Here is a 14,156-nt window from a genome sequence, read left to right as displayed (position 1 = left end):
TTGGCAAGGGAGATGGTTACTCCAAGTTTGAGAAGGAAGGGACCAATGCCTCCTTGCCCCGCCCCATCTTCAAATGCCACTGAGGGTTCCTAGTGATGAACTTCCAAGTCTGAGGAACCTCCCAACTCATTTGGTGAACTTCCAAAATAAAAATTTCACTCAGCCACCCATGTGATCATAAAGAATAAATGAGTATCTCGGCCACTGTGTTTTCAAGTTAATTCCTTTCTTTAAACAAGCCCATAGCAACAAGATGCACCCGCACCAGGACAACCAGGGCCACGCAAACAGCACCCACCACCTTGGAAGCTCCAGGTCCCTCCATGGGTAGGGGCTGCCTCAGAAGGGGGAAGGCATCTTGAAGGCGTCCTGGACCCTCTCTGGGACCCCTGCCCGCCCCAAATCCCCGCCCCAGCTCCCATGTGCTCACAGCTCGGCTCTCGGCCACACCGACACCCATGAGAAGGACCTGAGCCCATATCAGCTCAAGACATGATGGCCCAAGAACAAGAAGGCCCATTCATATCTAGCTGAATGGAATGAACACCTGCTGGGCCTTGGACGTGGAGGCCGCAGTAAGAACAGTGGCCCCTTCAGGTGACCTTTCCTGACCAGCTATTTACAAACCCCACGTCTCTACAAGACAGAGGGTGGGTGGGGAACCCACCTCCATTGCCCCAACCTTTCAAACGGAGCCCCTCACCTTCCCCAACCCTTCTCCTGCCCTCCCATGGTGGCGATTCATGGCTCACTGGGCCATGTCCCGGGTGCTCCAGGAAGAGACCCGTCGGTCGGTCTGAGATTGGAAGCAGGCGGTGGGGGGAGGTGGCTTTCGGAATCATCTGGGGCTCAGGCCCTGCTCCCCATCAGCCACACCGAGTTCTCGTCTCCACGCTCAGCAGGAAAGACTGGGAAGGACGCACGCAAACGTCTCTGGGAAGAAGGGCGGGTGAGGCCACTGAGACGTGAAGGGCAGCGGCCACCCTGGGTTTGGCCACGTTGCTGGAGAAAAGGGCGAGAAGACTCGAGGCCAGTTAACTGCCCGTTCCCTTCCTCCAGCCTCCCTCACCGTCCACCCGGAACAGGCAGATCCCCTCCTCAGAAAAGTGCATCCCCGTGAACTTGGCCTTGCCCACTTTTATCACATCTCTCTGAGAAACTTCCCCAAGAGCTGAGTTATGAGGCCACGCAGGAGGGTAAGGGCTGCGTGTCAGCTGTGAGCACAGGCAAGGAGGGAGGCCTTCTTGCTGCTTCACTCCAGGGTGGCCTGGACCCTCCGTTTTTCATTCCAATCCCGAGGGGGAGGAGGTCGGAATCGTCTACTCCAGGCACATCAAGAGCCCCATCCCTCGGGTAAGGCCGCCACTGACTAGCCCCAGAAATCCCCTTCTACGGGAGCCACGTAGGACAAACCGGTCCCGGTGTGGCTTACCCAGAACCCTGGCCACAGGCCTTTGTCTGACCCTAAAGATGAGCTGGGGGAGGGCAGTGCTCCAAGCAGCAGAGAGAAGCACACGCTGTGGCTGACCACAATTTTCCCGAACTGCATCAGGCACCCACGACCTAAGCGTGCGGGCGAACGCCGACCCTACGACTGGGTCCAAGGGCCTGGGCCTCCCAAACGTGTCCACCACCCCCAACTGTCCCATCTCAGGAGGATTTCACGCCCACCCTGTCCTCGACGTTCACCTAGGTGCCCTCACTCACCATCACCGGTGAGGTTTCTGGGGTCCGGAGCAGGCTGCAGGCCACAGGCCACAAGCACGCACACTGAAGAAAGCGGCAGAAAGACCTCCACTTGCTGCCAACACATCTCATTAGCCCAGGAAGTCTCGAGGGCAAAGCCCGAAGTCAACCCCAGTGGGGGAGCAGCTGATGGGACCGCAGAGTGTGACTCGAGGCAAACACTAGCTTTCTCTCCAATTTGGCCTCCAAAACAGAATACACCCCGTCTGGTAGGAAGAACGCCCTCGTTGATCCCACGCCCTTGGAGCGTGCTGTCAACTCCTAATGACTGCAAACAAGCCTGCCACAGAAAATAATTATGCTCATCTTTCTGGTGCCTTCATCAGCCCTCATCTCATTTGAACGAAACCTCTGCCTTTGGAGGGAGAATCCGAGTACTCTCCACTCCCTCCCACAGGAGACTGTCACCCTGGAGGGTCTGGCTCTGGCTGCAAGTGTCATTCCACTGCTACCAAAAACCCGTATCCGTACCTGCTACAAAACAGAACACATACCTGCTACGCTGGAGGTCTTGCACCGCCATTCCTCTGCTCTACTGTATCAGACTATTACTAACTACAGGACTAGCATTGCTCCGGAAAAAGGAGATGCGTGCCAGGGAACATTTCATAGGTGCTTCACTCCTGGATGCCGCAACGCTCAAAAGGACAACCAGCCTTGCAATCCACAGCTGGGAAGGGTGGCCAGAGCAGCCCGTTCTCCGAACAGCCAGCACCCAGACGCTGGGCCGTCGGAAATGTATTGTTTCCTCTCACCTCCCTCGGCACTGGGGGAGGAACCGCCCCGTTCCCACCGACGTGGTACCACAAACGAGCCGCCTGGGTTCACTTACATCTCTCACTGTCGTTCTGGTCGGCAATGGCCTCCTCCGGGGCGACCGACTTTGGCTTTTTGTCCTGACTTCCTTTCAGCCTTTCCCAGTCAGCGGGGCTGAATTTGCGCACCTCGGAGTCTTTGGTCGTGGGGTGGCCACCTTCTCGCTCTTTCATCTCCAACTCTGAGAAGTGCATCACTGCACACTAGAAAGAGAACGGAGATGGAAAAAAGATACACCTTACCACCAAAGCTATTTCACTGCCCTTACCTTAAAGGAAAGTATCTTCAAAGAAAAGTTTGCCCAAAACCAACCACAATTTATGATACAACTGAGATATTTTAAAATTGAACGATAAAAATGTAAGAGTGTCTATGTGTAACTAGTCACACACTCTTTCTTCGTAAAGCCATATGTATGTAGAGATATATGTGGTGTGTATGTATAGCCATACATACACTGTGGCATACAGACATTCTCTTTCGAAGGTAAATAAAACAAAACAAAAACACAACGCAAAGAAAGCAAAACAAAAACACAAGAGAAAAGAAAACAAATGCACAATGAATAAAGACGACCATGGCCCACAAACTTCCCTTTGTATATTTGGAAATGAAATTTAACTCAAAAGGTTTATGGAAGATTCTAGTAATAAAAATTTGAAGAACTGACCTCACAGTAAGCAGCGGGTAGACATAAAATACTGTCCTCTTGTAATCCTTCCATCTATGTCATTAAAATGGGCACTCAATGGATCATTTAGATAACTTCATCCATTTTTATAAGCATAAACCAATTTTTTTCTTAACATTGCAAAACAATTTGGCTTTGTCTTTTAATTAAAAGTAAAATATCTTAAGGAAATTCCTATACAACATCTATCATTCACTAGCAAGTTAAATACATACTCTATCCCTTTAAGCAAGGTTTGTTTTTTTGTTTTGTTTGTTTGTTTGCTTTTTGGTGGAAAAAAAATTGCACGAATCTCACAGACATGCGGCCGCTACACACCTCCACCAAGTATCACGTAAGGCATTCTAAGCAGCGCTTTTAGGTATATTTGTTAACGTACAGTAACGGCAGAGAAATCAAAGCGATTGATAGGTAAATGTCATGCAGTCTTTTAGACATCCTTCGCAATAATTAAAACTTCCGTTATCAGCATTTGAGTGGAGTTTGCTTAAAATCTACAGAATAACTTCAAGTATCCACTTACGTCCCCTTACTGGACACATTTCAAACATTTAAATTATCCTAAGCTTCATTAACCAAATCAGCCCGGTGTCCTGCCCTATCATACCCCCGGCCCCCTCCTCTTCACACATTAAAAAAACCTGACAACTGCTCAGGCTCCTGAAATTCGGGTGGGGGGGGGCTCACCTGCAATGCCCGCTGGTCCCGGCCGAGCTGACTGGAGTCTGCGTACAGTCCGGTAGCGACACGCTTGAACCGGTCACCCACGTAACCAGCGGAGTTTGCGATTCTCTTTGCCAGCTTAGATGGCTTCGGGTTCAGAACTTTGCCATCGGTTGATCCTGCCTCGTCAGCTCCGTCTTTGGTGTAGGTGGGGGTGACGTCCACACTCGGTGGGGCACTGCCCACGCAAAATGGTTTGGGATCCTCTTGGGTTTTCCCGAAAGTGACCGCAGAGCCGTCGCTCCCCAGGGTCGGCTCCAGGAATGGAGTCGAGACCGGCGTCGCCAGGTTCTCCTTGTTGGTTACCGCTGGAACATTCTCCTTGCTTAAGCCAGAAACTGGCTGGCCCGGAGCCTGTTGGAAAGTATAGGCTTCGTGGAAGTCACTGATGCGCCCCAACTCCTCTCTCAGGGCAATGAAATCCCGGTGTGGCTGTAGGGCCACATTTTACTTTTTATTTTTAATATATGTTCACATGTTTCCATAAAGGATCCAAGGTGGCCCATAATGTAAGGACACACAATATTAGCTTTAAAAAAACATGAAAAAAAAAAAAAAAAGGTAAATCATGATCCTGGAAATGGGTTGCATCCTTTTAAGGGGTGAGAATAACAGAATGAGTGAGCCAAAGATTTGGGAAAGGATCTCACATTTCCAAATGTCCAAATCTTAAAATTGCACCAAGTGGGAATGTAGCTGTGGCAGTATTAACCTGAGAGAGCTCTATGATCGTTGTCTTGACTCATCACTTGCTTGCAAGGTTATAAATGACAGGGTAAGTGAAGGAGGGCAAGTAGACAGATAAGAGTCATTTCCTCATTCTCAAAAGAAGGGGCATCACCTAGGGAAGGGGACTCCAAAATCCTACAGGAATCCTCTGGATATACTAAATTTTCTAGGTGGCAAAAAGTATCTCATTTGACCCTAGCAGCCAGATGGAACTTAGAAAAGTAGTGAAAAGCTACTCAATTGAATGCAAGTCATATGACTAGGAGCACGTCAGTGAAAAGTTCAAGGGAAGATGCTGTGGAAGAGTAGTTCACCTTGTGGTTGAGCGTCCTCAGAACGTGCAATGGGAGGTGCAGCACCTGCTCTGTCTCACAGGGACCCTCCAACCTCTAAACGCATCTTTCCTGGGAAGCCGAATTCATAGAGTCAATTTAAAAAGAAGATAGGGCTTCCCTGGTGGCGCAGTGGTTGAGAGTCCACCTGCCGATGCAGGGGACACGGGTTCGTGCCCCGGTCTGGGAAGATCCCACATGCCGCGGAGCGGCTGGGCCCGTGAGCCACGGCCGCCGAGCCTGCGTGTCCGGAGCCTGTGCTCCGCAATGGGAGAGGCCACAACAGTGAGAGGCCCGCGTACCACAAAAAATTAATTAATTAATTAATTAATTTAAAAAAGATAAAAGTCTCTCATAGAGAAATTTTATCAGAGCCTAGTATTAACAGCTGTAGAGCCACAAGTTTCCCACGATACAGCCTTAGCAGAGGCTGTTAAGGCAGTGACAGAAAATTTGTACCGAGGGAAACAGCAGAAGAGTTTGCCTACAATTCACGAAAAGGATCCCTGCACTTGGCCTGAAGGAAATCAGCAAAATTTGTAACAGCTTGTGTATTTGTATGCGGGATTGAGAATGAATTTCATTTTTTAATTTCTCTGAATTATCACATAAGATTCAGAAGATGCTCTCTCTGCCTAGAAGCCACCCCACTGGGATAACTATGCCTACGGAGTTCCTTTGCCTATGACTCCGACTTGCTAACAGACTGGCAGCCTGGCCCCAGGGCCTGGTCGCTGCTCCCAGTGCAATGGTGGATATGGTGTCAACGCTTGCAAAATCAAAGCCCCTTACATCCTCTCCATGCCTCGGTCCCACCCCCCACCCCACTCACCATTGATGTTCAGGAAGGGGAAGGTGTCCTGGATGGGAACGTGGTGCTGTGACTGGTCCAGCTCATCTTCCTCATCTTCTTCATCCACATCATTATCTTTCTCATCCCAAGGAGCAGATCCAGTGGATCCTACCCGAGAAACACACACACGCACACACAAAGGTCAAAAGTGAGGCGCTCACGTTGCACTGTCATCCCTGCAGCTGACCCACTGTTCAAGCTAGGCACTGCCAGCAGAGGTTCCTTGGGTTCAGTGTGCACCCTCAGTGCCAAAGAGTGGGAACCAAGGGTGTTCACCCCACTCCCAGCTCCTCCTACGGAGCCCCAGTGCAAGCTCTCATCCCCTCCCCTATCCAGGAGCTGCAGACCCTGCTCCCTTCTCCTAGGAATCTTTTAATTCCTACTCTAAACCCCTTTCTACACATTCGCATCCCTTCTAAGGACCCAAGGAGCACAGCTTCTCTCCTTTATAAGCTTACTGTGAAGACAGACCCTTCCCTCATGGCAGAGCCTCACTAGATTCACTGGAGGTCAAGTCTAAATTATCTGGCTCTTAGTCGGAACTGGCTAAACATTGAGTAAATATAGGGATCAGGTGGTATTCTCCTAGGAAAAATACCATACAAATTAAATGATCACTTACCCATCATTTATAAAGAGAACTTAATAGCCTTCATGATGTCATGGCAATTGATTCTTAGAACAGCCTTTGAAATACGCAGGAAAGATGAGAACCCAGATTTTATAGTGGAAAAAGCTGAGGCTCAAAACGTTGAATGACTTGTTTCAATGTCCCACAAGTAGTGAAATGGAAAGACCGAGGTTTATAACTCAGACCTTCTAAGTTTTAAGCCCTCCTTCTTCTAAACTACCTGGCCTCTCTTCTCAGTGTTGAGTCCCAAGAGAAGTTATTTTTTATAGAACTCAATACCCCCTCTTCTTTCTAATGCTTTACTGTTCCACTGGGTGGGCAGGAAGACTGTGCTGAGTTTATATCTTTTGTTCTCTGGGTTCTTTCTAGGGACAGCATTTCTTGCTTTATTTACCAGTCTTCAACTTTGTAAGCGAGGCGACTTTCAAGTCGACTATCGCTTTAAGGGTCCAGCCCAGAACCTGGCACACTGTCCACCTTCTCCCCAGCAGCTGGGGCCTCACCTGGGTTAATGATAGAGCCCTGGGGCTGGGGGATGTCACACACTTGATATATCTTCACTGGGTTCATGGGCACCTCCTTGGTGCCGTCGTACATCAGGTTGAATTCCCTGCTCTTGTTGACGCACAGCGGAGCTGGGCCTTCCATTTAGCTGGGTCGGGGTCGTCCACCCCTTCCTGGTACTTCCCCTGTCTCCACAGCCCAGGCCTGAGGCATAGGAAACTGCAGTGAGTGCCTGCTTGTTGCCCAGAAACACTGGAAAGTGTGCCCGCCCTCCCTCGTACAGACACAGATACACACAGCCCTGCCTGACCGCCCCATCACCCCAACTCCAATTTACAGAGACTGCAGCAGAAAACACCACGCTGGGGACCAGGCAAGGCAGGGCCCGAGAGAAATTAAACCAAATGCAAATACAGTATTTTAAAAAGAGGAGCCTCATCTCAAGTGCTTGTGCCAGCATCATCTGTCAACACTACAATGGCCTTAATGAAGGGTTGAAAATAAAGAAAAATCTGGAACAAGTATACACCAAAATACTAATGGTAACTTTTGGATAGCAAGATTTCAGGTAATTTTGTTTTGTTTTGTTTGCCTTATTTGTTTTTCACATGAATTGCTTATATAATAAGAAGAGAAAGGGAGGTGGCGTATGATATGAAGAATTTAGGCTTGCAGTTCCCTCTCCCTTCAGTCTTTAATCTGATGCACAAATAACTGTTGAAACCAAGTACCTTTAGGAGTAGCAGCCCACAGGAGGGCAGGAAGCACGCTCTGGGGGTTCAGCTGGCCTCAGTGCGAGGCTGAGGGCCTCAAGTCCTAATAAACTCACACCACCTGCCTTTCCCTGCTTCCCCAAACTCCCACATTGGGAACATTTTGCTGGGAACACCAGGGGCTGGTGGCCTGGGCCAAAACCAGTGGGGCCCCGCCTCTCTGGTTTTCAATTTCCAGGTCTAACAGGCATTTATGTGTCTGTTCACGGGATATCAGCCCTCCCCCACTGTTAACGTATCTCAGATGTCTACACTTTCTTCAGGGCTGTGACGTATGTGCTGGTGCAGAAAAGGGGGAGGTCTTTGGCAGAGGACTCAAGATCAAGAGAACAAGATGGACCGGCCAGACTGCTCCCACTTGATGTTAGGAAGATAAGGTGGCCATGTAGTTAGAATTCTGCAGGGGAACATAGCCTATATAGTCTATGGGTTTGCGGATCCACAACTTTTATTTTTTCAGTAATGCCAACCAACCTCATAAGAGACTGACATATAATCCAGAATGCCAGTCTACTCGTTTTCAATGGGGGATAAAGCTGGTCAGTGACCAGCATGGTTAAGTCCAATAACCTGGACATAACCATGTATGATCTCAACCAGTAACTCCTGTATCTGGTTTCTAATGACAATTCCAAGAACATAAGACCCACTCAACATTTAAATCCAAATTTTCAGATGACTCCAAAGCTAAATGGAAATGATTTGATATTGAACTCTAAATTTGCATTATCTAGACTATCTCTTACCCAGTTGGGTAACCCAGAATCGACAGTAAAAGGCTCCTGCTTTCCCAAAAATCACAGGGCATAAAAATGAAAAGCACTGGAAAGGCAAGACCCCCAGTGAATTTGCAAAGCTGCTTTTGTGTCTTTTTCTTTTTGACCTTGAAGCCAGGAGAAATTCTAAAAATACAAATGTATTAATTTTTAAAACTTGACTTTACTGAATATTGTTCAGATCCCCAAGCCTACAAAAATAATTTTATTTTTTAAAAAATGCTCCCTCTTCAGACTATACTACAAAGCTACAGTAATCAAGACAGTGTGGTACTGGCACAAAAACAGAAAGATAGATCAATGGAACAGGATAGAAAGCCCAGAGATAAACCCACGCACATATGGTCAACTTATCTTTGATAAAGGAGGCAGGAATGTACAGTGGAGAAAGGACAGCCTCTTCAATAAGTGGTGCTGGGAAAACTGGATAGGGACATGTAGAAGTATGAGATTAGATCATTCCCTAACACCATACACAAAAAGAAGCTCAAAATGGATTAAAGACCTAAATGTAAGGCCAGAAACTATCAAACTCTTAGAGGAAAACAGAGGCAGAACACTCTATGACATAAATCACAGCAAGATCCTTTTGGACCCACCTCCTAGAGAAATGGAAATAAAAACAAAGATAAACAAATGGGACCTAATGAAACTTCAAAGCTTTTGCACAGCAAAGGAAACCATAAACAAGACCAAAAGGCAACCCTCAGAATGGGAGAAAATATTTGCAAATGAAGCAACTGACAAAGGATTAATCTCCAAAATTTATAAACAGCTCATGCAGCTCAATAGCAAAAAAACAAACAACCCAATCCAAAAATGGGCAGAAGACTTAAATAGGCATTTCTCCAAAGAAGATATACAGACTGCCAACAAACACATGAAAGAATGCTCAGCATCATTAATCATTAGAGAAATGCAAATCAAAACTACAATGAGATATCATCTCACACCAATCAGAATGGCCATCATCAAGAAATCTAGAAACAATAAATGCTGGAGAGGGTGTGGAGAAAAGGGAACACTCTTGCACTGCTGGTGGGAATGTGAATTGGTACAGCCACTATGGAGAACAGTATGGAGGTTCCTTAAAAAACTACAAATAGAACTACCATATGACCCAGCAATCCCACTACTAGGCATATACCCTGAGAAAACCATAATTCAAAAAGAGACATGTACCAAAATGTTCATTGCAGCTCTATTCACAATAGCCCGGAGATGGAAAGAACCTAAGTGTCCATCATCGGATGAATGGATAAAGAAGATGTGGCACATATATACAATAGAATATTACTCAGCCATAAAAAGAAACGAAACTGAGCTATTTGTAATGAGGTGGAGAGACTTAGAGTCTGTCATACGGTGTGAAGTAAGTCAGAAAGAGAAAGACAAATACCGTATGCTAACACATATATATGGAATTTTAAAAAAAAATGTCATGAAGAACCTAGGGGTAAAACGGGAATAAAGACACAGACCTACTTGAGAATGGACTTGAGGATATGGGGAGGGGGAAGGGTAAGCTGTGACAAAGCGAAAGAGAGGCATGGACATATATACACTACCAAATGTAAGGTAGATAGATAGTGGGAAGCAGCCGCAGAGCACAGGGAGATCAGCTCGGTGCTTTGTGACCGCCTGGAGGGGTGGGATGGGGAGGGTGGGAGGGAGGGAGATGCATGAGGGAAGGGATGTGGGAACAGACGTATATGTATAACTGATTCACTTTGTTATAAAGCAGAAGCTAATAAAAAAAAAATAAATAAATAAATAAATAAATAAAACACAAAAAATACAAAAATAAAAATGCTCCCTGCCTCAAAGGAGTTTACAATCCCTTAAAGGAGACAGATGATTCAATAGATCAGAAATACAGATACTATGTGAACACCAGTAAAACTGCCTAATCCATAAAGAGTCGGGGGGTAGGTATGGTTGGCCAAGTTTATCAGAATTTATGATTCTAGGGCTGAATCTTGAACATGGGTAGAAGTTAACCAGGTGAGAAGCGTGGGTCACGATACTCTAAGCAGAAGAAGCTTTATGGGCAAAGGCAGAGGCTGAAAAGCACAGTGCTTAGGGGACCTACAAGCAGTTCAGCTTGCGTGGAGGCAGCATGAGATCAAAGTCTGGGCTTGTAAGTAGGAACCATGCCAAGGAGTTTGGACCTGATTCTTAGAATACTGAGAACCACTGAGAGATTTAAGCAGGTTGTGATGGGATCAGATGTAAGTTTTAGAAAGAACCCTCTAGCTGCAGGACTGAAAAGGGTTTGAAGGGAGGCAAGGCATGAAGATAACACATAGTCTCTATATAATCCATATAATAGTGTCACCAGGGTCTGAACTAAGGAGGTGGCGGTAGGGATAGAGGATACAGGTAATGAACGAGCCGTTAAAGACGCTGAAAAAGCGTGAGAAAGCTTGATGAGGAACTGATTCCTTGAAGAAGGTGAGAGAGAAATCAAGGATGATTCCCTGGTTTAGGGTTTGGGAGACTGGGTGGGGGGTGATGCTGACCACTGAGATAGGAGCAGGTTTAGAAAGATGATTTCCCTTTGGAAATGTCGGATTTCAAATGCCTGTGGAAGGCCTAGGGGAGAATGCCCAGCATGCCCAGGGCAGTTTTTTATCCCCACTCACCTCTCACATCACCTGAGGGACTCTCCCTGCCTGCCTCCAGCCTGGAAGAAGGTCCACCAGATTACTGACATCTCTGCCCTGTGGGCAAGGACCAATTTCGTTTCATTTCTGTATCTCTGCTCAGGCTTTAGCACACAGTAGGTCAATGTGTATTTGTTGAATTGCCTCAAATTTACAGAAATACACTTCTTGGGGAATGAATAAGTTGCTTTTACAGATGGAAGACCAGAAAAACAGCTATGAGCAGAAGGCCAAGGAGACACTGCAGAAAGTGCTGGAGGAGAAAATGCGTGCAGGACAGCAACTGCAGAGCAAACAGGTGTGGGGATGCTCCATAATCCTTGGGGCTGGGAACCCTGGGGCAGTCTGGGTGGCAAGGGAGCCAGCTGCACAACCCCCTGGAACCCCCAAGGCACCACCCTCTCCTCTGATCTCCCTCAGCGGTCCCTGGCCCTGGCCGAGCACAAGTGTGAAGAGTGGAAGAGCCAGTACGAGAGCCACCCCCAGCATGCAACTGTCCCCTACCCTGCCAGCCCAGTAATCATGAATGCCGTCTTCCTTCTCTTTTTTACAATGTGGTACATATGGATTTTTTAAAAATGAGATTTAACCAGCTTTTAAACCTTTCTTCTTTCTAACAATATCAGTACTCTCTGACTCTCCAAATGCGCCTTTTCAAGTGGATTTAATTTATGGAAAAATCACCCTTCATACTTTCCCTTTCTTTTTTAAACCTCCCCATGGTAGTGTAATGTAGTAGAAGGAGATTTGGCCTGGGAGTTTGGACACCAGGGTTCTAGCGGCAGTAACCCACAGTTACACACGTTATATTATTAAAGAAAAAAAGTCACTTACAGAAATGTATGAGGCCATTATGCACGTACACACAAATATATATTCACTCATATATCCATAAAAAAGTAGTCTGGAAGGTTCTATAAAATGTTAAAGGTGTTCATCCCAGGGTGGAGGAGATATACGTTAACTATATTACCCTCTTAAATTTTTACAGTAAATATATATTACTTTTATAATTTAAAAAGCCAAACTTTTCATTTTTAAAAACCTAAAACATGAAAGAAAACTGGAAAACCAACAAAATTAAAACAATCCCTAAGTCTGAGGCAATGATTTTTGTATCCGAGTACAAGTGATGAATGAAAATACTAAGAATGGTGTGTGACACCTTAAAGTATAGAAAAAAATACAGTAAGGCAAGTAGGCATTAAGATAATAGAATATAAAAAGTTACCCAGATATATTCAGACAATGGACTACTATTCCAGTAATAAAAAGAAATGAATTACTAATATGAGCTACACGGATGAGTCACAACAACATGAGGAGCCAAAGAAGCCACGTGCAACAGGGTACTTATTGTATGCTTCCATTCATATGAATTTCTAGAATAGGAAACACTAATACATAGTGAAAGAAAGCATGTCAGTGGTTGCCTGATGCCAGGCCTGGGAAACTGACTGTAAAAGGACAAGAAGGAACTTTTTGCAGGTATTGGAAGTGTTCTGTATCTTGACTTTGGCGATGACAATATAGATATACACATTTGTCAAAACTTATCAAATTACATGCTTAAAATGGGTACACCTTGTTGAATGTAATTCATACTTCAATAAAGTTGATTTTAAAGTTAAATTAAAAGTCACCTATGGGGACTTCCCTGGTGTCACAGTGGTTACAGAATTCGCCTGCTAATGCAGGGGACGTGGTTTCAAGCCCTAGTCTGGGGAGATCCCACATGCCGCCGAGCAACTAAGCCCGTGCGCCACAACTACAGAGCCTGTGCTCTACAGCCCGTGAGCCACAACTACTGAGCCCGTGTGCCACAACTACCGAAGCCCACGTGCCTAGAGCCCATGCTCCACAACAAGAGAAGCCACCACAGTGAGAAGCCGGCGCACTGCAACAAAGACACAATGCAGCCAAAAATAAATAAATTAATAATAATTTTTTAAAAAATAGTCCCCTAGACGTCTGAGTGAGACAGAGTTCCTTTAAGCTTTCAGTCCCAGCTCTTCTCTGAAGCCTCCCCTCATTCACCCTGGCAGCATGTGACCACTGTGCATCTCTTTAACACCTTATATTTATCGGTTCCATTCAGATTTGATGCTTGAAAAGTTTTGTATATTTTATGTCTATCTTCCATTCAACTTGGTTCCTCTAAGGCAGGAACAATAATCTCTTTCATAAATTGAGACCATTACAAAAACAGAATTATGTTCCCTTTCCTCCCAATCAGGGGAATTTGAAGTAGGATTGATGAAATCCTGGAAATCATAAGCAAAAATGTCATTTCTGCATTTTTATGGCCACAGGGTCCTGTGTTTTCATCAGATTCTTGAAGATATCACAGAGCCCAACAATGTTAAGAATCTCTGCTTTGAATCCATGTGCTTTCACCCAGCTCTGTGGTACAAGGCACCCTGCCCCTGGGGCAATCTGTCTGTGGTCCCTGCAAAGATGATAAACCCACATCAAAGACACTTACTCTTGTGCATGTCAGTGGACTCTACTGCCATCTCTTCCTCCACAATGACGTCACTATCGCCATCTTCAAGATTCATTTCTGTCTCATCTAGAACACTGTCTTCTTCCTCTTCCTCCTCCTCATCTTCCTTGGAGACATCCTTTAATGTGGCAAGTAGTCTGTTGTAACCAGAAACTTGTTCTGGTTCACTCTATGCTTCACTTTCAGAACTTGAAGTATCTATAAACTCTCTGACTAAAAGGAAAATGGGGATTTTAAAAACAAAACTTATACTGTTCTTGTTGCTACCCCACGACTATCATCAGGCCCACAGTGGAACCAAGTTCAGACTTTTCTAAATAAAAACTAGCTTTTCTGCAAATATGCAACCCTATCTATTCAACCAGACCTAGCACCAAATTCGTTTAAAACAGCTAATCTAGCTATGATTC

The 14,156-nt window shown here is 45.9% G+C and overlaps 1 protein-coding gene across 1 annotated transcript in view; it reads right to left on the bottom strand.

Annotated features, from left to right (window-relative positions):
- LOC309797569 (BCL-6 corepressor-like) overlaps positions 1 to 11,312 on the bottom strand; it is a 29,884-nt gene extending 18,572 nt beyond the window's left edge. The window contains 5 exon segments of the mRNA XM_082646069.1: positions 2,579 to 2,765; positions 3,941 to 4,330; positions 5,870 to 5,998; positions 7,025 to 7,229; positions 11,220 to 11,312. Coding sequence (XP_082502195.1) covers positions 2,579 to 2,765; positions 3,941 to 4,330; positions 5,870 to 5,872 — 580 coding nt within the window. The 5' untranslated portion in view covers positions 5,873 to 5,998; positions 7,025 to 7,229; positions 11,220 to 11,312.
- Between the last annotated feature and the right edge of the window lie 2,844 nt (positions 11,313 to 14,156).

The sequence above is a fragment of the Mesoplodon mirus genome (assembly GCF_964341445.2).
Source record: "Mesoplodon mirus genome assembly, contig: HAP1_SCAFFOLD_748, whole genome shotgun sequence".
NCBI lineage: Eukaryota > Metazoa > Chordata > Mammalia > Artiodactyla > Ziphiidae > Mesoplodon > Mesoplodon mirus.
Note: the sequence above shows the minus strand (reverse complement) of the source record. Positions and strands in the feature narration are given on the sequence as shown.